At 46.5% G+C, this 23,670-nt stretch overlaps 1 protein-coding gene across 2 annotated transcripts in view; it reads left to right on the top strand.

Annotated features, from left to right (window-relative positions):
• Nucleotides 1-7,473: 7,473 nt before the first annotated feature.
• Nucleotides 7,474-23,670, top strand: part of HHIPL1 (HHIP like 1) — a 38,655-nt gene continuing 22,458 nt past the window's right edge. The window contains exons 1-4 of one of the 2 annotated variants that reach the window (XM_075926596.1): nt 7,474-7,528; nt 17,424-18,070; nt 21,820-21,963; nt 23,014-23,342. In XM_075926596.1, coding sequence (XP_075782711.1) covers nt 17,592-18,070; nt 21,820-21,963; nt 23,014-23,342 — 952 coding nt within the window. In that variant the 5' untranslated portion in view covers nt 7,474-7,528; nt 17,424-17,591. Of the gene's footprint in view, nt 7,529-7,561; nt 8,002-17,423; nt 18,071-21,819; nt 21,964-23,013; nt 23,343-23,670 lie in introns of those variants that run through there. The other variant, XM_075926595.1, reaches the window with a different exon arrangement.

Here is a 23,670-nt window from a genome sequence, read left to right as displayed (position 1 = left end):
ATTATGCCTCTCAAAAGAAACTGCAAATTTACATCTTCTCATGGAAGTAAAGTTCCTTGCATGTTTCAAAAGAACACTGTAGTGGGTTGGCCAAGGAACATAGATGTTCCAAGACTTGTCCCTGTAGATCCAAGTACTGCATACACATAAGAGGCTATGCCTGTCTGTGGGTCTGTTAACCTCTCCTTCCACAGAAAAGAACACTCCTAGTTGGCCACATGAACTTCTGTAAGTTCTTTTCTTCTCTTCCGTGTTTGTCACTGGAAAAGAAGCATCTGATCCCCATATATTTTAATTTATGAATTCCAGGCTGAAGGCTTGTTAGCTCTGAGAACGGCAAGGAGCTGGCATGTCACCACCTGATAAAGCCAGAAAGGTTCCAGGAACTGAAGATATGTAATTCCTCTCTTTGTTTTGGGGTAGTTGCCATCACACACTGGCACAGGATCCTCCATTGCAATTAATTTGGGGAATATTTCAAGTTGTGGTTTGCTTTATTAACTGTATCTTCTATTTTCAGCCAACAGAGCACATCTGAACAAGCTGCCTGCAGCTCTTCATGCTTATACAAGGGAGGAATAATGACAGGGCTGGTTGATACTTGTTTTATCCCATTCAAAAAATTCCTGTGTGTGGTTTATTTGTTTTTTTAATGTGGCAGGGGGTAAAATAGGCTCTTATTCACTGTTTAATTAGAGCTATGGCTGAATTATGCTCCTGGATTTGACCACATCAGATTTTGACAAACTTTTGTCAGAGCTCTGCTGGGGAGCATCAGGATGCTGACTGATGGCCCTTGTGTACTCTGCAGCTGAGTACTGTGCACCAATGTTGGCCAAAGGAGCCACACTTGACTTGTTGAAGTCCAGCTGAACACTGCAATGCAGTGCATCACTGGAGCCCTCAAGTCAGCCACAACACCATGGCTGCCCATGATATTGCACAGCATGTTCCAAACTGCTCATCATGATGCTGCAAACCTGCAGGAGGTCAAGCAAATCAAAGAAAACTAATGTGTCCTGTCCACCAGGATCTTAATAACGTCCCTTACCACTGAAATCATGCAAGCTCTTTTGGACCCACATACTTAACTTTTGACAATGTGACTTCAACCCTGATGAAGCTTTGAAAGCTAAATGGAGATCACAGACAAATTGACCCAATGAGGAAGACACCCTGCTTCAATCTTCCATGAAACTTATGGGCAGCTATAAACTACATCTGCAAATCTATGGTAAATGCACATACTTCCTGCATAAATGGAAAATTTAAAAACTTTTCAGTGTGCAACCGTGGAGGATACATGTATCCTCCAGAACCAATTCAACGAATCAATTCCTGATTCATAAATCACAGTGATAAGGATCAGGAGTAGTGGAGTGTATCTGGCTTCATACTTTAATGTAAAAATTATAGTTGTTGGTGTACATCTACATCAGTGATACGAAGAATTATAGAAGCTATGTGTTCTGGTAAATGAGCTTTTTCACCTCCTACCTTAAGAAGACACATAATGCATCAATCCTCTTACACTATGAGGGATATTTTATGTTGTTATAGATCACTGTGAGACAGGGGAAGGCTTGTTTGCACAGTTCAGTGAGTATGTATTTTGGTCTATCTCTTGTTATAGAAAAGCTTTATGCTGATATGTTATTCAGGTTGGAAAGATTAGATTTGTATTGGTAAATGTCAGTAAACTTCAGTTTCTTTCCATACAACAGATGACAAATATTTCCATTGACTAATAATAGAAATATACAGCTAAAGTAAGAAAAATGCTGTTTGAGAACTTAGAGTTTAAGGAAAATATCTTTTTTTATTTTAACAATCTATTGAGACTATGTGTTTTTAAGGTTTTGCATCTCATCTGTCACTAAGCAACTGTTGTGACTCCTTGCCATAGAGTCTTGCATCTGTGAAAAATTAAATTGACATCCATCAAAATGACAAAAATATTGAATTTTTCCAAGCATAAATAATATGAAGCAGGCATTACATAAAATCACTAATCATATTTGGAAAGTCCTCCTATGGAGGCGGCAATTTATGTGAAGCAAAAAGATACTGAAGAGCCTTCAAAACTATGGTCTCTGACCTGCCCGAACATATGCAGAAGCATGAGAACGGCTGATACAAACGTGAATAACATCAGGCCACAAACATGCATGAATGCCAAGTACACCAGAGCTATACTGATTTACACCAGCTGGAAGTCTGCCCCTGTGTGCTATGCAAGAATCTGCTATGACACAGAGCACAGAAATATGCTACCAGAAGGGTTTTTGCTAAAACAGACAGCGCTGCATCATAACAGAGTGGGACATGGCTGACACACACAGCTCCACTAGCATTGAGTGCTCTGGTCATGAACACAGCAGCAGTAAACTGTACTCTGCAGCGTAATGAGCCATTTCAACACATATGGAGACAGCAGAATTGCTCTATCATTGAATTCTGTGTCAGAGCACCAGTGCTAGATTTCTGAGTTATTACCAAGATTTGGCTGTCATGGTAAACCCCCTTGCTTTATGAAAATTGGCATATGAACATGCATAACTTGAAGACATGTTAGACAAAATGCCTCATGTAACATATCGGTTTTAAAGTTTACAGTCTGCTGAATCTGTATATCCTATTTTTGTGCATGTATCAGTCTTGTATGTGAAGTTAGACATATAAAGTGGTTTTAATTTTGCATGTGCTCATGAGGGATATTATTGATGCTCTGGAAATGGACTGGCTCACTGATCAAGCCAATGACCTGTGATTGATTTTATTCCTTCTGAAAGCCCACACTGTGGTTGATCCTAGAACGACATGTGGCCAGGCCACCTGATGCTGAAACCCATTTTGGATCTTGTACTTTTCCACTCAAGGTGAGAAATGTTTGAATTGAGCACAAAGAATTGAGCCTTGGGCAAAAGGGATACATGGGGGGGACCAAACAATAGGGGCAGTCATCAGATGGCAGGAGACAACCCCCACTCCCGGACCACTTAAGATGTCTGCTGGAAACATCTAAGATTGAACAGAGGGTTGGATCAGGCCCAAGCTAAGAGGCTGGTTAGCTTGTGAAAGAGATGTTTAGAACAACTGTTTAGGATAAATTTGCATGTAACAAGTTTCTTAGTGGATTAGGATTAGCTGGCATGGTTTGTGTATTTTAATTTAGTAATTTACTTTGATCTCACAGTTTTCACTTGCAATCAACTAAATCCTACTTTTTATACTTAAAAACACTTTTGTTTATTATCAAGCCCAGTGTAAATAATCGTTACCTGGGAGGGGGAGCAACCACTGTGCATATCTCTCATTCATTGGTAAAAGAGGTGGACTTGATGAGCTTTCTTTGTATAAAACTTTTACACAGGGCAAGATGGGATTTTGGTCCCTTTTGGGGGTTTGTTTCCTGGGTGCTGAGCCTTCCCGGAGCCTTCCTGGAGCCTAGCTGCTTCAGCATCTGTGTTGCTCTACAGGGGAGCTGTAACCCCAACTCTGTGACTTGACTGGAGGAGACTAGAACTTCTGGCTCAACAGGAGAGTGTGGTGGGGAGACCTAGAGAGAAGCTGGGCAGGTGTCAGTGGCATGATTAGCACACAGGGAGACAATCCCAAGGGGCTGTCTGCGATGCAACCTGTCACATTGGTCTTTATTCCTCTTCCTTAAAAATCAAAATAGATGTTAATATAAAAAGCACTCTTAATCCATAGCTCTGAAAGTGCTTCCCAAGGGAGGTCAGTATCATTATCCCCATTTTACAGATGTAATACTTTCTTCTTAAAGATACACTATTCCATAAGTGCTTCAGTAGTGCATATTCTACCCTCTTCATTTAGACCTTAATTAAGCAATGCTCTTAAGCAGTTTTTTAATTTTAATGGAAATACTCATGGGTTTAAGTCAGTGAGACTTCAGCTCCTGCTTAAATTTAAGTGCCAAAATGTGTTGCTGAATTGACCCCAGGGCGATGTTTAAAGAAGAAGAAATCTGTTCATTATGAGTGTTGCAAAACTGCCTTGCTAGCATCTTTTCAGAGGCATATTATATGTCTTTTCAGTTGTTTATGTAGACTGCTAAAATCCTACAGGATCCCTATGGTCTGCTGGTATAAATGAGCAACTTCTACGCTGGCAAATCACATTAGACTAATATTAATCCTTTGACTCATTCTCATTTGTGTGTTATTTTTATAAAAATTGCCTTACCTCAGTAAACAAGGGAAACATAATGGTCAGGAAATAAAAGACTGGCAGCAGAGCTTAAAGCAGGGGTGGACAATAATTTTTGATGGGGGGGCACTTGAAGTTTTGGTTAGTGGTCAAGGGTCACACTTTTCTGTGGAAGGGGTGCTTGGATCTGGGATGGAGATTGGTGCAGAAGGTAGCTCAGGGTAGGGGATTGGGATGCAGGAGAAGGTAGGGGGTCAGAGAGGGAGTTTGGGTGAAGGAGGGGGTTGCAGCACATGAAGCTTCCCTGTCCTCTCCCAGTGCAGAGAGGCAGATGGAGCAGCCAGCTGCTCTGAGCCCTGAGGCTATTCCTTGTCTGTGGGTCCAGTGGGGTGGGTTGCAGGCCAGACTGAAAAGTTTGGTGGGCCAGATCCAGCTCCCAGGCTGTATCTTGTCCAACCCTGACTTAGAGAGATCAGACATAGTGTGAACAGGCAGAGCCTAATCTTCCACAAGCATTTGTGTCAATGTAGAATCATAGAATCGTAGGACTGGGAGAGACCTCAGAAGGCCACCAAGTCCAGCCCCCTACCCAAAGCAAGTCCAACCCCAACTGAATCATCCCAGCCAGGGCTTTGTCAAGCAGGACTTAAAAACCTCTAGGGATGGAGATTCCACTACCTCCCTAGTAATCCATTCCAGTACTTCACTACCCTCCTAGGGTATGTCTACACTTGCCCCCTAGTTCGGACTAGGGAGGCAAATGAAGCACCGAAGTTGCTAATGAAGCGTGGGATTTAAATATCCCACGCAAGATTAGCATATTCGCAGCCGGTCGCCATTTTAAAATGCCGGTCGCCCAATTTAACTTGCCGCGTGTAGACGTGGTAGTCTGATCCAAAAACCTTCCCTTGAATTAACTGTTACTCCTCATTGCTGGCAGCTTTGAGCAGCACATTGGGATGCCAGCTGGAAGCCACTTCCTGGCCAGAGCTACACCTGACACTCCCTCTCGCACCTCAACCCCTACACCTAAACTCCCTTTCTGACCCTGCACCTCAGGTCACAACTCCCTCCTGCACCCAAACTCTGTCCTAGACCCTGCACTGTCCCCTCCATTAATATAGTAGAAAAGTGCAGTCTGTGACCACTTACCAAATTCTTGAAGTGGCCTCTTGCAAAAATTATTGCTCACTCCTGCTCTATATGTTCATAATGCCTATCACTTTCCCCCCATGATTTTCTCCCTGACTTTGCAGTATATAATCACATCTAATGTTCTATAATATATGACACAACTTTGCCCCTTTCAATAATTTTTCTGAAATGATGCCCATGACCATCTCAGGTCAGTGTGTAAAACTTTCAGTAGCTCTGAAGTGAATCAAGAGGCTAAATCCTTTTGGAAATCACATGCCTACTTCACTTCTGAATTAGGGTATGTCTAGACTACATGCCTCTGGCGACAGAGGCATGTAGATTAGGCTACCCGGCATAGGAAAATGAAGCGGCGATTTACATAATCACCGCTTCATTTAAATTTAAATGGCTGCCGCGCTGAGCCGATCAGCTGTTTGTCAGCTCAGCGCAGTAGTCTGGATGCTCTGCGGTCGACATCAAAGGCATTTGTCGACCTCCCCGGTAAACCTCATCCCACGAGTCACGTAGGTTTATCTACTCTTGAAATCCTACAGCAGCAAGGTTGCAGCTCAAGGGCACCATTTTGGAGGGATAAGAGTACTCCACTTAAAAGATAGGGGGGGAAAGAGTAGGAATGAACATTGTGCTGCTGGGATTTGCATTTGGATCATTGTGTTAAACGTACACGTTCTTGAAAGGCAAGCTCCTACCCCACCTCCAGTCCTACCCCTTCTGCTGAGGCCCCACCCCTTTCACACTTCCCCACTGGGAGGTAGGCGGCATGTTGCATGCATGCTCCCCTCTTCCAACCATAGGGAGGGGAGCGGTAGGCATGTGCTTGCCCCATGCTCCCCAGCTCCAGAGGAGGGTGTGCCGCGTGGCCTAGCCCAATCTCTCCAGCCCCAGAGCACCGAGAAGGGGAGGGGAGGGAGGAGGGCGTGCTATGTGGTGCAGCCCAGCTTCTCCAGCCCCGAGGATGGCACACCACCTGGCCCGGCTCAGCCTGGCCTCGTCCCTCCAGCCCCAGAGCACCAGGGGAGGGAGGAGGACATGCTGCCCAGCCCCGGAGTGCTGGAGAAGGGAGGTGGGTGTGCCACACAGCCTGGCCCAGCCTCTCCAGCACCAGGTGGACAGGCACCGGAGGCAGCTGGATTTGTGTACAATTTATGTAAACCACAGTTTAGGGCCTCAAATTATGAGGGGCTTCTAAATAAAAAAAATGTTTTTAGTTGCATCCTTGCCTGTGTACTGGTAGATATGCAAATATAAATCTTTATTTCCATTTTCGTTGTCCTCTCTGTTAGAATAATACACATTTTTGGTAATGTGGGCCTCTTATATTTGACATAATTTAGGGCCTCATCATCTCTTAATCCAGCCTGTGCTACACCAGAGCAAGCACACACCCTACAGATCTGCCTGGCCAGTCCTATGCCTACGAACATGTCACTGCTGTTGGGGATCGCCCTGTGGTGAGCACTGTCCAGAGCCCACATCCCAACTCCTGAGCCCTTCCTGTATCCAAACTCCCTCTTAGAACTTGCACCCCACATCTCCTCCCAAACTCCTGCCCCAGCTCTTAGCATTCTCCCACAGCAAACTCCCTCCTGAGCCTGCAACCCTGAGCCCCTCCTGCACCCAAACTCCCTCCTGGAGCCTACACCCCCAGCCTAGAGTCCCCTCCCACAGCCTGAACCCCTCATCTCTGGCTCCAGCCTGAACCTGCACGTCCAGCCCAGAGCCCATATCTCTTCCCACACTCCCTTCCCTGCCTCAGCCTGGAGCCCCCTCCTGCCACCAAAACCCTCATTCCCCAACCCCACAGCCCTCATCACAGCGGGCTTAAAATGAGCGAGAAGGGGAGCAAGCACCAGAGGGGAGGGAGATGGAGCGAGACAAGGGGGGGGGTTCAGTTTTGTGAGTATAAAGTTGGGAAGCTCCTCTTCTGGCTGCAAGATCTGAGGTGCCGCAGCTGCACCCTCCAGCCCGGGGGGGTTATCCCAGGCTGGGGATGAGCGGCTCCAGCCCGAGCTCTGCGCAGCTTCCTCCTTCCCAGCCCAGACCGATGTTCCTTCGCCGGCGCTTCCTTTCCCCGCAGCTGCTCTTGGCTCTGCCCAGAGCCGGGGCGGTGCTTCAGCCTGTCCGCGGGGCCCCGGCCCCAGGGAACCGATCGCTGCAGAGCGCGGCCCCGGACCTCGCGCCGGCCCGCTAGGCTCAGGTGCGCCCAGCAACCCGTCCCGCCCGCGGGCGGCCAGGCGGCCCCGACCCCCCGGAGGCGGGGCGCTGCTCCCCGGCGCCGGCGGGCTGGGAGCGGCGGGCGCGGTGCCGCCGAAGGGGCGGGCGGGGGTTGCATAACCCGAGCCCGCGGAGGGCGCGCGAGCCAGGCTGCCGCCGCCCAGCATGGCACATGGCGAGGCGGGGGCGCCGGGTCCCAGCCGGGCCTGGGCCCCGCTCCTGGCGCTGCTGCTGGCCGGGCTAGGCCAGGTGCGCCCGCACCCGCAGTGCCTGGACTTCAAGCCGCCCTTCCGGCCGCCGCAGCCGCTCGCCTTCTGCGTGCAGTACTCGGACTTCGGCTGCTGCGACGCGGGGCAGGACCGGGCGCTGCTGGAGCGGTACTACAGCATCAGCGCCCGCCTGGCCCAGCCTGTCTTCGCCGCCTGCGCCAGCCACCTGCAGGACCTGCTCTGCCAGGTGACTCTGCTCCCCCGGCCCTTTCCTGCGAGCCCTGCCCCTACCCCTCCTCCCTGCGGGGCCTGCCCTGCTATGGCACAGTGTACCCCCAACCCCAGCCATCCCCCTCCCTGCGGGGCCTGCCCTGCTATGGCACAGTGTACCCCCAACCCCAGCCATCCCCCTCCCTGCGGGGCCTGCCCTGCTATGTCACAGTGTACCCCCACCCCCAACCATCCCCCTCCCTGCGGGGCCTGCCCTGCTATGGCACAGTGTACCCCCACCCCCAGCCATCCCCCTCCCTGCGGGGCCTGCCCTGCTATGGCACAGTGTACCCCCACCCCCAGCCATCCCCCTCCCTGCAGGGCCTGCCCTGCTATGGCACAGTGTACCCCCACCCCCAGCCATCCCCCTCCCTGCGGGGCCTGCCCTGCTATGGCACAGTGTACCCCCAACCCCAGCCATCCCCCTTCCTGCGGGGCCTGCCCTGCTATGTCCCAGTGTACCCCCACCCCCAGCCATCCCCCTCCCTGCGGGGCCTGCCCTGCTATGGCACAGTGTACCCCCAACCCCAGCCATCCCCCTTCCTGCGGGGCCACCCCCTGCCTCCCTGCGGGGCCTGCCCTGCTATGTCCCAGTGTACCCCCACCCCCAGCCATCCCCCTCCCTGCGGGGCCTGCCCTGCTATGGCACAGTGTACCCCCACCCCCAGCCATCCCCCTCCCTGCGGGGCCTGCCCTGCTATGGCACAGTGTACCCCCAACCCCAGCCATCCCCCTCCCTGCGGGGCCTGCCCTGCTATGGCACAGTGTACCCCCACCCCCAGCCATCCCCCTCCCTGCGCGGCCTGCCCTGCTATGGCACAGTGTACCCCCCACCCCAGCCATCCCCCTCCCTGCGGGGCCTGCCCTGCTATGTCACAGTGTACCCCCACCCCCAGCCATCCCCCTCCCTGCGGGGCCTGCCCTGCTATGGCACAGTGTACCCCCACCCCCAACCATCCCCCTCCCTGCGGGGCCTGCCCTGCTATGTCCCAGTGTACCCCCAACCCCAGCCATCCCCCTCCCTGCGGGGCCTGCCCTGCTATGGCACAGTGTACCCCCACCCCCAGCCATCCCCCTCCCTGCGGGGCCTGCCCTGCTATGGCACAGTGTACCCCCACCCCCAGCCATCCCCCTCCCTGCAGGGCCTGCCCTGCTATGGCACAGTGTACCCCCACCCCCAGCCATCCCCCTCCCTGCGGGGCCTGCCCTGCTATGGCACAGTGTACCCCCAACCCCAGCCATCCCCCTTCCTGCGGGGCCTGCCCTGCTATGTCCCAGTGTACCCCCACCCCCAGCCATCCCCCTCCCTGCGGGGCCTGCCCTGCTATGTCACAGTGTACCCCCAACCCCAGCCATCCCCCTTCCTGCGGGGCCTGCCCTGCTATGTCCCAGTGTACCCCCACCCCCAGCCATCCCCTTCCCTGCGCGGCCTGCCCTGCTATGTCCCAGTGTACCCCCACCCCCAGCCATCCCCCTCCCTGCGGGGCCTGCCCTGCTATGTCCCAGTGTACCCCCACCCCCAGCCATCCCCCTCCCTGCGCGGCCTGCCCTGCTATGGCACAGTGTACCCCCACCCCAGCCATCCTCCTCCCTGCGGGGCCTGCCCTGCTATGGCACAGTGTACCCCCAACCCCAGCCATCCTCCTCCCTGCGGGGCCTGCCCTGCTATGGCACAGTGTACCCCCAACCCCAGCCATTCCCCTCCCTGCGGGGCCTGCCCTGCTATGTCCCAGTGTACCCCCACCCCCAGCCATCCCCCTCCCTGCGGGGCCTGCCCTGCTATGGCACAGTGTACCCCCACCCCCAGCCATCCCCCTCCCTGCGGGGCCTGCCCTGCTATGTCCCAGTGTACCCCCACCCCCAGCCATCCCCCTCCCTGCGGGGCCTGCCCTGCTCTGGCACAGTGTACCCCCACCCCCAGCCATCCCCCTCCCTGCGGGGCCTGCCCTGCTATGTCCCAGTGTACCCCCACCCCCAGCCATTCCCCTCCCTGCGGGGCCTGCCCTGCTATGTCACAGTGTACCCCCACCCCCAGCCATCCCCCTCCCTGCGGGGCCTGCCCAGCTATGGCACAGTGTACCCCCAACCCCAGCCATCCCCCTCCCTGCGCGGCCTGCCCTGCTATGTCACAGTGTACCCCCACCCCCAGCCATCCCCCTCCCTGCGGGGCCTGCCCTGCTATGGCACAGTGTACCCCCAACCATCCCCCTCCCTGCGGGGCCTGCCCTGCTATGGCACAGTGTACCCCCACCCCCAGCCATCCTCCTCCCTGCGGGGCCTGCCCTGCTATGGCACAGTGTACCCCCAACCCCAGCCATTCCCCTCCCTGCGGGGCCTGCCCTGCTATGGCACAGTGTACCCCCAACCCCAGCCATCCCCCTCCCTGCGGGGCCTGCCCTGCTATGGCACAGTGTACCCCCAACTTCAGCCATCCCCCTTCCTGCGGGGCCTGCCCTGCTATGTCATAGTGTACCCCCACCCCCAGCCATCCCCCTCCCTGCGCGGCCTGCCCTGCTATGGCACAGTGTACCCCCAACCCCTGCTACCCCTGCCCCTCTCCTGTCTGCAGGCTTTGCCAGGTCATACTGCACTCCTAGCACCCTGCTACTCCCACCACTCTCCTGTCTCTGGAGCCTGCTCTGCCAGGTCACACTGCATCGCCAACCCCCTGCTACTCCACCCCTGTCTGCGGAGCCTGCTCTGCCACATCTCACTGCACCCCTAGCCTCCTGCTACTCCCCCTTCCTGCAGGGTCTGCTCAACCAAGTGATCCCCTCCTCTCTGTGGGGTCTGCCCTGCCGGATCACACTGTACCCCGCAGTCCTCTCCTCTACTACTCTCCCTGCAGAGTGACTCTGCCAAGTGACTTTGTTGCCCTTCTTCCCCCCTCTCTGCAGGGCCCCATGAATCTGCCCCCCTCCTCTCTCTGTGGGGTCTGCTCTTCCCTGTCACACCCCCAGCTCCCCTTCTCCAGGGTGACTCTGCTCCCTCTGCATACCTCTCCTCCCCTTCCCCTCCCCTCCCATCCTGGTCTGCAAGGTGAGGAAATCTGAGCTCTTGCCCCTCTGCTGTATACTGTCCTTCCAAATGAAGGGCTGCCACCTCTACTGGCAGGGTCTGCACCTCTCTTTCCTCCTTCTGCACTTAGGGCTTTGTTAATTGGGAGCTATGTGGATGGAGTTGTCAGGTGGTCTCTCCACCTGGAAGCACTAAAGGGATTGGGGGCTGCTCCCTTTAACCTTTCCCAAGTTTGTGTGTTCGGATGGTTTAGTATTTTGAGAGCATTCCGTCCTTGCCCTTCCTTGTAGACAGTTCCACTGTCTAAGTCATGGATTTGCTGCCAAGCCAGGAAATAGCTTCAGCTCGAATTCTTGGACTGGTAACTTTGAACGTGTCTAGCAAAGAGTTGCAGTCTGTATAACAGGACACCCATGTAGCAACATCTCAAAAATCAACTAATTGCCACACTCAGCAACAGCCTGCACAAGCCAATGTCACATGTCAAATTCTTCTGCAGAAGAGGAGGTTGATAACAAAGCAGTAGATTGTGATTATTTTCAGTTATGTACAGTGATATAATACCTTACACAGGCCAAAACCCGTAATTGACTTCATTGAAGGGCTGTGGACTAGATTCTGCTGTTCTGGAGTAACTCTATTTACACCTACATAGAGCAGTGCAGTCTTACAGACTGAAGAATCCATTTCTTAGCCTTCTGCAGCAAACTGGGGTATCCTGTAACCTAGCCATGCTGGCTTATGGCAAGGCGGTTGCCTTGGGCCCTATGCCTTCAGGGTTGTGTACTGCCTGGAGCCTGCCCGACTGCTTGCTCGCTGCCCTGGCTGAGAGCCACCCAGCTGTGTGGCACAGCCAACCACAGCGTGCTGTCTTGGGCCCTGCAAACTCTTTGACCGGGCTTGGAGCCATGAATGATAATTCCATTTCATCACAACTTTTGAGCTTTTGAATTATTTTTCCCACGTCAGAATGAAAAATCTTTCAAATGTTTTTTGTGAAATGGAATTATGGGGAATCCTTGTTCTCTGGTGGAAACACTCAGGTTTTTAATTTGATACTTCACCTTTGTGATACCTCTGAGCCTGCTTGAATAACCTCTGCATCTGAGCCTTCTTAAGCATGATGGGTCATCCCTGAGTTACATCTGAGCCCGAGGGAATATCTGTGCTACAAAACTAAGTCAACTTAAATTGACATACAGTCACTCCAGTAATTACATTGATTTTTATTGGCCACACTATACTTCTGTTTGTAGTGCACATCCTCACCAGGAGAATTTGCACCAATGTAATTGTCATTGTCGGGCACTGATAGCTGGAGAACCACCGCCCTAGCCTGACAGTAGCAGGCCTTGGGCTCTCACCCCCTGGCAATAAAAAGCAATGTAAGCAACACAGGGTCTACACTGATACTGTGTCAACATAACTATGTTGACTTCAAACAGTTGATTAAGTTGGTGTAGTGAACCACTTTCACAGGTGGAAGCAATAGTGTAGTGTAGAATGGATACTATCTCTCCGGTCTGTTCAGCATAACCACCTGACTTGGAATGCTTCTTTGGCCCACAGTTTCAACAGACTGGCCTTGCTCCTCTCCAGCCATTCCTATCTCCATACTAGCCAGACTCTATTCTAGCTTCATCTCTCCTACTCAGCCAGCCATGCTGACAGCCATGGAGCTCAGAAGCTATATCACTGGAAACATAGTCAAAATCAGTATATCTCCATGAAATATTTAGACTGCATATTTTGACCAAAGAAAATTAGTTGAAAATGCTTTTGACCAGCTTCAGTGACAACTCTGGCCACAGAAATACAAATGGATCGATCCATATTATGTATGCTGTGGTATACCCCTGCTTGCAATCATTCATTATATATGTAATGTATATCTTATAGCTGAATGAATAAATCATTCTTTGTGAATTATTCAACAAATGGTCTCTTTTTGCTCACCGATCATGATTTCCTCAAATGTATTCATTATTCAAATTATTTTGACAAATGTCTGTTCCAAGTTTTTATTCTAGTACTGATTGTGACTATTCTAAATGTGAGAGGTTTTCCCCCTCAGCTGTAATTTGTTATGTGGTATTATTTCCCTTCCCAGTACAGAATAGAATCCTTCTGATTTGCTTAGAACTATGTTGCCTCTGAAATGCTGACTGAAGTGAAAGCTAGTAAAAAGCAATGCGGGCAAATATGAATACACACAGTGAGTAGATCAGTTGAATAAGGTTCTATTTTAACATTTAAATTGGTGGAATTTAGAAATCCTTTATCTGTAACAGTTAAATTTAATAATCAAAACAGATAGCTTTGCAATCTAAATTAACCTCTCCCAAAAAGCAATGGATTTAAATCTACACGGCTTTAAGCCACAGTTGCAGCCTCGAATTTAATCTACAATGAAACCTGGTAACTGCCATAATTTAGGCCCTGATTGAGGAAGGTACTTAAGCATCTGAGCAGTCGCATTGTTTTCAAAGTATTCATTCTTAAAGTTACACTCAGGGTTAATGAATTAGTGTCTGAGCCAGGCTGCTAGTGGAGAGGGAGCATTGTGCTTCCTAGGTTGAAATTGATAAGCTATATCAAAGATTAAGTGGAAAGTAGAATGCTATTCTTAGAACTTGCATCAGACCTGCCAGACTGATATTATAAGTAAATCATTGCTGAATCTGAGAGTCCATCCTGATTTTATCTGTTGCAATTAATGTCATTCCTTAGATAAATATTTTTCTTAACTCTGTAAGTTAGCTGCCCAAATAATTGAGGGATATACAACACATCTAGTCAACTACAGGCAGTCCCCGGGTTACATGGATCCGACTTACATTGGATCCCTACTTACAAACGGGGTGAGGCAACCCCGCACTAGCTGCTTCCCCCCAGCAGACCAGGGAGACGCTGAGCGGCTTTTCTCAGCAGACACCTCAGCTGGAGAATAAAGGACTGAGGGAAGTGAGGTGTGGGAGAATAAAACTGAGCTCTGGAGAAATGTTTGGCTAGATTTTCCCCTACAATATGTACCAGTTCCGACTTACATACAAATTCAACTTAAGAACAAACCTACAGTCCCTATCTTGTACGTAACCCGGGGACTTCCTGTACTGAAATCACTGACAGTGTTACTTTCAATTCTTAATCAAAGCATTGGCCATCTGGATCTGTCCACTAGCTTCATGCTCCCTGGATCAAGCCCTATAATACTAATGTTTTTAATTGAACTAATACAGTAAGGATGTAATTTATGGAAGAGAATTTAGATCTATTGATCATGTTTTCTTGGGATTCAAGGCAAAGTCAAGTATCAGAGGGGTAGCCGTGTTAATCTGAATCTGCAAAAGCGATGAGGAGTCCTGTGGCACTTTATAGACTAACAGATTTATTGGAGCATAAGCTTTCATGGGCAAAGACCCACTTGCATCTGACAAAGTGGGTCTTTGCCCACGAAAGTTTATGTTCCAATAAATCTGTTAGTCGTTAAGGTGCCACAGGACTCCTCATCGCTAGGGCAAAGTCAGTCAATGTTATAACTAACTGAACACAACAAATAACATTAGGGGTTGGATGCACTACTTAATTCACAAGCAAAGAATTTCAAGATCAGGCTTCCTCTATTTTGGATTCAGAATAAGAAGGTTTCCCAACTTTTAGCATTTTAAAAGTGGAAAATACTGTAGATGGTTCAGAACGGTATTTGACTGGCCATAAATCTTTTGTACATCATGTCCAATGAGACGATGTTATGTGTATACAAATGGTACCACAGCAATGTTATGACTTACAATTTTAAAAAAATCTTCTGTTATTAAGGTTGCCTTAAAGTGAAAGGTTCATACACTGTAACAAAGGAATTTGACGTTCATATTTTCTTCCATTTTTAATTCCTGTAGTGAAACAAAAATATTGGTGTATAATGCATATGGAACGTAAAATGACTGTCTAGTTTGAGATATTCTGTCAGAAGACCATATGTATTACAGCATTTAATGAATATGTTTTCTTCTCCATTATATGTGCGAACACTAGGTATGCATGTGTGGCCAAATACGAATGCTTTGATAGCTTCAACTTGGAATTGCTGTTTTGTATTAAAGTTTGATTTTTAAGACCAAATGTTCAGTCATGGCCACAACAAATGCATCAGGAAATATACCAGTTAATCTGCTATACCTTGCATGCTTTATATTTGCATAAGTGGGTTTGTGTGCAGTTATCTAATATGTGTATGCTGTTTGGGTATTTTGTCTCATTTAATGTCCTTTTTAATCACATTAATTGCTCATCATTTGATGGGCAGTCAGCATAATAACCTTCATTTTGCAATGAATAGGTTGACATAATAAGAAATCTTATTGTACACTAACAAGGTTTATAACATAGTCTCTTCTTTATTGTGGAGATTACAGAACTTTTTGTAAAAATATAATACTGTGTGTATTGTGTATGTTTACCAGCTAATTTATACACGAGTATCTTGGATGTTTTCTCTCTTCATCATTGACTAATGACTTAATCTGTATGGTTTTTTTTAAGTTAACCCCATTTGGCTTAGAACCGTGGCCCTATAATTAAAGTGCAGGATTTATTCAAGAGAGTTTATTTTTCTTCACAGCCATACTACTAACTTGCTTTGTGATATGTGACAAATCCTTCATCCTCAATTTGTTACACTTTACCTATTTCATGGCAATAAAAATCCTTACCAATTGAGGCTTATTTCACTGTTTATAAAACACTTTAATGTCTTTGGCTGGAAGGTGTACTAGAAGTGGAAAGTATTATATTAATACTCAACAAGAAAAAAGCACCTGAAAACCAAGAGAACTGAGTGTTTCAGTTAGTTTGTAAGAGACAAATAGTTTTCTGGATTTAAGTGACTCCTTCTGGCAAGAAAATGTGCTGGTGACTGATAACCCTTACATGATTTTGATTCAGTTTTTAGACAAGGCATTATCATAAACTGCTGCTTGTGTTGCTGTAGCTATCAAAGGCTCCAATCTTGATTGGAACCCTTTTATGATAGTCACTGTAAAATTTCATCTAGTTTAAGAGTTTACAATCTAGTTTAATGCTCTCAGGGTGCATTTGCACTCACTAGTCACGTTAAAAAAAACTTTAAAAACAGTGATCCTTTAGCACCTTAGGGTACGTCTACCCTGCATGGTTATTTTGAAATAAGCTATTCTGGAATAGTTATTCCAGAATAGCTTATTTTGAAATAGCACATCCACACCACAGGGAAGCCTCAAAATCAGTCCCAGACATGCTTCCCTAATATAGATGTGCTATCTCGATATAGAGCCCCAAGAGGCACTGGGGAGGAATAACTTAGAATGGCCCTGGTGTGGGGCTATTTCGAAATAGCAGCAGTGGAGCGTCTACACACGCTTTATTTAGAAATAGCTGTTTCAGAATATCAGAGGGGTAGACATGTTAGTCTGAATCTGCAAAAGCAGAATAGACATTCCTTGTAGAATGAGGTATAAGCTGGCCGTTACTTTGAAATAATTTTGAAATTATTTCAAAATAACGGAATGGTTGTGTAGACACTTGCATTGTTATTTTGAAATAACACTGGTTATCTCAAAAAACGGTGCAGTGTAGATGCACCCTTACAAACTGCAAAAATATATAAAATAGTACCTGAAGATTTAATTCTTCAGATACTATTTATGTATTTTTGTTAATCTCTACGGTGCTATGGGACCCTTGTTGTTTTTTTTTTTTAGTTACAGATTAACACGGCTACCCCTTTGAGACTAGTCAAGTAGTTGGGTATTAAAATGAAGTTTGTTTTCTTAGATCTGTGGCCCTCCCTCTATGTTGCAGTTACAGCACGTCCTGCTTTTCTGTGTTTAAGAGAAAAAGAAGCCATGGAAAGCTTTTGGCTCAGTTGGTTCTTCTTTCAGTGTGGGAAATTTTAGGACCTGATTTTTCAGTGTTGCTCCAGTTTTACAGCTACAGGTGTAACTCCATGTTTTCAATGCGGTTGCTCCGGCATTAAGCTGGAATATGCAGTGGTGACTCTATTTTTGGGTAGTAGAGCCTATAACACACAACTTCACTTTTCCTCCATTAGGACATTGGTGTGATGTACACTAAGCATATCCTCAAGCCTGGGTCCAGTTTTCATCTGTTGGCACTCAGGCTTGAGTACTTGAATCCACATTCAACCTGGTCCCCACCATCTGTATTTAAGGTTACCTCCATTGTTGGAATGAATCATTTTCAGAGGTCTGAGTTCTTTACATATGTAAATATATTTGCAAAGTGTGTCACATGCATGTTGTTGTGATAAGCTGAAGTTTCATATTTTGATGATCTTTTTTCAGCCACAGCTTGAAGTGACCGAGGTTTCCTCTCTTTCTGTAGGAATGCTCCCCCTATGCTGCTCACTTGTATGATGCTGAGGATCCTTCCACTCCTGTGCGGACAGTGGCAGGACTGTGCCAAGAATACTGTGAGCAGGTGTGGCAAAAATGTAGGCCCATATTTCACTATCTCTCTGTGGATAAAGAATTATTAGCCCTGGAAAACAATATGGCAAAGTTCTGCCGCTATTTGTCACTTGACGATGTGGACTATTGTTTCCCTCGCCTGCTAGCAAATGAGAATCTTAATAAAAATCTTGGGTTAGTGACTGCTGACTCAGAGGGTTGTTTCCAGTTGTGCCTATTAGAGGTAGCTAATGGTCTGCAGAATCCTGTTGCTATGGTGCATGCAAATGATGGAACTCACAGATTCTTCATTGCTGAACAAGTTGGTTTAGTTTGGACTTACCTACCTGATCGGTCAAGGCTAGAAAAGCCATTTCTGAACATCAGCGAAGCCGTACTTACCTCACCTTGGGAAGGAGATGAGAGAGGTTTTTTAGGTATTGTCTTCCACCCTAAATTCAAATTTAATAGTAAAGTTTATGTCTACTATTCAGTCGAAGTTGATTATGAAGAGAGAATTCGAATAAGTGAGTTCAGAATTTCTCCTGATGACATGAATACTTTGGATCATAGTTCTGAAAGGTATTGTATGCACATTTATCTGTCAAAGTTATGTAAAATTTCAAAGAAAATGTCCTGCATTTTAAAATTCCTGCTAACAGAATAAACAAGATGTATATGGCTCTTTCATTTTAATTTTATATGAGATTAGTTCTATTTATGCTGTCACTTTATATGGGGGAAAGGATGTTAATTCATAATTTGAGATTTTATTGTACAAAGATCAGATTATTCAAAGCCATTTCCCAAAGAGTACATGATGTAATTGCTTCATTTTGCACAGGTCTGGGTTAAGGCAGGGGTGGGCAATAACTTTTTATGAGGGAGCCACGTCAAGAATTAAGTAGGTGACGAAGAGCTGCACTCTTCTTGTTTGTCTGAGTTTTTCAGGAGAATGCTGCTTTCTTCTTGTTTACAATGTCATCTGAATATGACAGCAGGCAGTGTTGTAGCTGGCATCACAAGATATATATGTACCAGATGTGCTAAATCAGGGGTGGGGAACCTTTTTTGCATCGGGGGCTACTCACCCAGAGAAAAAAATTAGTCAGGGGCTGCACACAAGTGAGAAGCAAAAAAGAAAAACCAAACCATCACGGATGTGGCCCCTGACTAAGAAGGAGAAAAACACTCCCCACATTCCCCTTAGGCCCATCTAGGCTCTGGTGTGCAGGCTAGTAGATTTTGTGTGCTCCAGCCCCATGGTGGGATAGTTGGGAGGGGTGGGGCTGGAGCATCAACAGAAGCTCCCCATTGCTGTGGGGAGCCCTGAGATTCGGGGGCTAGATCCAGGTAAGCTAGGAGCTGCATTGGCCCCTGCACCATAGGTTCCTTACCCCTGTGCTGAAGATTCATGTATCCCTTCTGCTTCAACCACCATTCTAGAGTACATGCATCCATGCTGATGATGAGTACTACTCGATAATGATCACAATTAAAATTAATGCATTTTTTTAATGAGCATCATCATCATGCTCAAAAAATTAGGTTTACAGGATCTTTCGAAAAAGGCTTTTCTTTTCGAAAGAACCATGTCTAGACTGCTGTTTCACTTTCGAAAATGCGTTTTTCGAAAACGTCGTTACATGATTATGCAAATGAAGCATGGGAAATTCAAATCCTACTTCATTTGCAATTTCAATATGTCTAATTTACATCCCTCTTTCGAAAGAGGGATGTAGTCTAGACATAGCCAGAGTGGTGTCAGGTTAAATTAATTAAAGATGATGAGGTGCCTAGATACTGTGGTAACGGGGACCCTATAAATGCTTAAGCTAGATAGAAATATGTAATAATTGTGCAGCATCCTGAGATATCTTATAGTGCTTCATAAAATGTAACACTAATGACCGTATATGCTAGATCAAAATGCATGTAGTATTATTTTAAAAAGAAAACATTTTGCATGCAGTCATCTTATACCTTTAAAAAAGTCTGCATTACAATGTATTGGTGCATCCTATTTGCTCTAAAACAAGACATAATTGAAGGCTGTGTTTTGGTTTAATAAATGTTGGTGTTCTATTGCTTCATGTACTGAATTATGGCACAAGCCAAACATATTAAGTGCACTATTTTTGAGCACAGTTGCATTTTTCTTATTAAAAATGTATTACAGATTCTGAGCTAGTTAATCTGATTCTGTGGATGCTCTAAACTTACAATGCAAAGATAATTGAAGTTTTGTGTATAGGACAAAGCAGGACCAGTTTATAATTTGGTATAGGACCCTAAAATTATAATCTTAAGAGAGCACTGAATATTATTCAGTACAAAAATTGATTCTTGTTGCAGCCTTAAAAAAGCAAACCCTGGTGCTGCTGTCCTTACTTAGGCAAGGTTTCCATTTATTTCACTGTGAATATTGTCCAGAGATGGATAGTCAGGCCTGTAACCTCAAGTGGGGTTCAATTAGCGTTAAGAGTGAAAAAGTGTATATTCACTTTGCCTTCAGGTTTACTAATAACTCAGTTTGTCTTGCTATCCTGTAGAATCCCTTTGCTCTGGGAGCAGCTGAACAGAAAGCAGATTTCTATTGTTTACAGGCTTTCGCTGTTACAGTTGGGTACAGTTTTGATGTGCTATTAAGCTTCTCCCATCTAAAAGTGATAAAGTTCAGTGTAGGGATGTTAAATATCAGTTAATTGAATAGTCGAGTAACCTCATGACATTTTATCGGTTAGTCGACTATTCTATAGTCCCTGGGGGGCGGGGCCAGCAGCCACCGTATCAGAGGCAGCAGCGCGGGGTGCCAGGCAGGAGTTGGTCTGTGAAGGGAGCCAGCTGCCTGTTGCCCTGTGCTGCTGCTTCTGAGAAAGAGGTAGCAGCACGGGGAGGCAGCAGTCCCTGTCTGGCGGGGGAGAGGACGGGGTCTGAGCTCCTGGACCTGGCATGAGCCAGAATTGAGCTGGGCTGCCTGCCTGCCTGCCCAAGTCTTAATACACTTGAAATGCAGAGTTGCAGCAGGGGTAGATCCTGGACCCGTCACACACCAGGACTGAGAAAGTTACTGGCAGAGAGAGGGGGAGTGGGAAATGTGTGTAGTCTATAGCATTAACCTTTAAGCTTTTCCTTATTGGTTAATCAGTTAATCGACTATACTATTACATCCCTAGTTCAGTAGTTGATAAATTGATTCCTAGATGAACTAGCTGTTTACAGTGCGCTTTAGAAACTTTTAGAAGGAGAGGCAACAACATAAATGAAGCATACTGTGATTTGTTGTTATATGATTATTTTTACAGATATGAGAGACTCTCAACTTGAAATATAGTCAGTTTTTTATATAAGAAAGTAAAATACATTTCGGCTGTGTCTACACTGGCATGAATTTCCGGAACTGCTTAAAACGGAATACTATTCCGTTTTCAGTTTTTCCAGAAAAGGAGCGTCTACATTGGCAGGCTGCTTTTCCGGAAAAGCCCTTTTTCCGGAAAAGTGTCTGTGGCCAATGTAGATGCGCTTTTCCGGAAAAGAGCCCCGATCGCCATTTTCACGATCGGGGCATTTTTCCGGAAAAGACTACTGGGCTGTCTACACTGGCCCTTTTCCGGAACAGTGTTCCGGAATAAGGACTTATGCCCGAGCGGGAGCAGAATAGTTTTTCCGGAATAGCGGCTGATTTTGTACAGTAGAGCGTTGTTGCTTTTCTGGAAATTCAAGGGTCAGTGTAGACAGCTTGCAGCTTATTCCGGAAAAGCGGCTGATTTTCCGGAATAAGTGGCTCAGTGTAGACACAGCCTTCAAGTGTTACACTTGCCCCTGAATCCCACTGCCAAAATTTGTGTGTTTTCCTATATTTACCTGTTTGCTTAAACATGCTGGTACTAAGGATGTTGGAGTGTAAATGATTAACCATTTAACTGATAAGCAGATGCTTATCAGTTAACGGTATCGATTACATTCAGTGAAGCCTCCTCCCTAGATGCTGGGCGGGCAAAGACTGCCTTCTCCACTCCTGGGTAGGAGACTTCACAGCCGGCCCCACTCCAGGGGTGGCTTCTCTGCAGTATAAAGCTTAGCCTGAGCTGAGCTGTGTGGGGAGGCAGCTTTTAAGCCAGCTTCCTGTGCATAGCGGGAGCCTGCGTGTAACTGTGAAGGTTAACTGATGAGCCTAGGCTCATTGCTTCGCCGTGTACAAGGTTACACTTTCACATCCCTAGTCTGCATACAGTTTCATATCTCAAATGTTGTACATGGGCTATTGTGTTACTTTGCCTTTTGCTTATCATTTGCCTTATTGGTAATGCTTTATTCCTCTTTTTTATCAGGATCATTTTGGAGGTAGAAGAGCCAGCTTCCAATCACAATGGAGGAGAGCTGCTCTTTGGAGACGATGGTTATCTTTACATATTTACTGGGGATGGTGGCATGGCTGGTGATCCTTTTGGGACATTTGGAAATGCTCAAAACAAGTATGAGCCTCTAAATCTGTGTGCAGCTTTATAGGAGAAGGCAGTTAAATAAAAGAGATGAGCCCTGGGGAGAGGAGCTGTATATTTTTTCAGTTATATTTATTATTTCCTTAAACGTGTAATTCCCGTTTCCTCAACAGGCTTTAAAGCAATATTCTTGTCTTTTGAAGGTAATCATTACAGGAATTCTATAAAATACCTTTGGTTTTAATTTCATGCTTTAATACAAGTACTCGCTGATATATTGAACTGAGCCCAGTTTTCTAGGATTTAGATGGGGACTGTAGAACTTTTCCCTTCCAAGACACCAGTTTAAATCTGTCAGGTTGGTAGTCCCAAAAGATCATTACCATCTGAAGGCTGTCCAGTGGCCCAGGCAAAATGAGATAAATGGTCTTGGTCCAGTTGCTTATGCACAAATGTCCAGATAATAAAAAACCTCCACTTCAGTTGGCACCCTAGTTGGCAGCAAAGAGTCCAGTGTCTGATTGGGCAAGGAAATTGCCCTCATCCTCAGGGTGATCCCATTAATTCTCACTGCTGGTGCTCTGTGAGGAAGCTTGCATTGGTGCTGCCACCTGTTCTGGGGAGCAAATAGAGGGCTTCCATCTATCTGGCATTTTTCATGAGCAATGAATTCACTTAGGCTCCAGTCCTGCGTACAGTAACCTACCAACTTAACTTTTCTTTCATTCTCCCATAGTGGTCTCACTGAAGTCTATAGATTTATTCAGATATTTAAAGTGAAATGTGTGAATGCTTGCAGGATTACGGCCATCCTTTTTTAACTTAATCATTTTTTCCTTTGTATGTAAGACTAAATCCTGATCTCATTAAAGCCTTTGACAAAGCTCTAACTTGTTTTTCACTGAGTAGGTAGGTTGGCTCCCATAAACTTCAACTACATTAATGCATCGAAAGACCTATGTGTTCTGAAATCTTACGAAATTGTAGACAGCATTTAAAAAAAAAACTTGTCTCTGATTAAGAATATGTGTTTAATAGGCTGTTGTCTCTCCCTCCCCTCCTTTCTCTTTTGAACAAATACAGATCAGTGTTGCTGGGCAAGGTGTTACGGATCAATGTGGACAATAATGACCATGGGCCTCTATATAGAATCCCTCCAGACAATCCTTTTGTTAGTGACCCAAAAGCCCGACCTGAAATCTATGCCTATGGGGTGAGAAATATGTGGCGCTGCTCTTTCGATAGGGGTGAACCCTATACAAAGGAAGGGAAAGGGCGACTTTTCTGCGGAGATGTAGGACAGAATAAATTTGAAGAAATCGACATTGTAGAGAAAGGAAAAAATTATGGCTGGAGGGCAAGGGAAGGATTCAGCTGTTATGACAAGAAACTTTGCACCAATTCTTCACTAGGTAATTATACACTCTAAATATGTTCCTGATATTGGGTGGTGCCTGCACTTCCATTATTGACTTCTGATTTCACAGGTTGATTGTGCAGTTGCAAACATGTATGTTTGTGTTAAAATTTAGCATATACTGCCTTATCCTGGATCAGACAGATTTGGGAAGTTACATTTAAAAACTTACCATTTCTGAGTTACAAGAAAAATGAATTGAGTTGTAATTCCTTGGCTAGTCTATTCCTTAGCCAGATGTGCTTCTAATTATGCCAGACTGTGCCAAGTTTTCATGGTAGTTCTGTGATTTGGACAAATATGCACCAGGGACAATTTCATTT

Source organism: Pelodiscus sinensis, chromosome 4, assembly GCF_049634645.1.
Source record: "Pelodiscus sinensis isolate JC-2024 chromosome 4, ASM4963464v1, whole genome shotgun sequence".
Lineage (NCBI taxonomy): Eukaryota > Metazoa > Chordata > Testudines > Trionychidae > Pelodiscus > Pelodiscus sinensis.
Note: the sequence above shows the minus strand (reverse complement) of the source record. Positions and strands in the feature narration are given on the sequence as shown.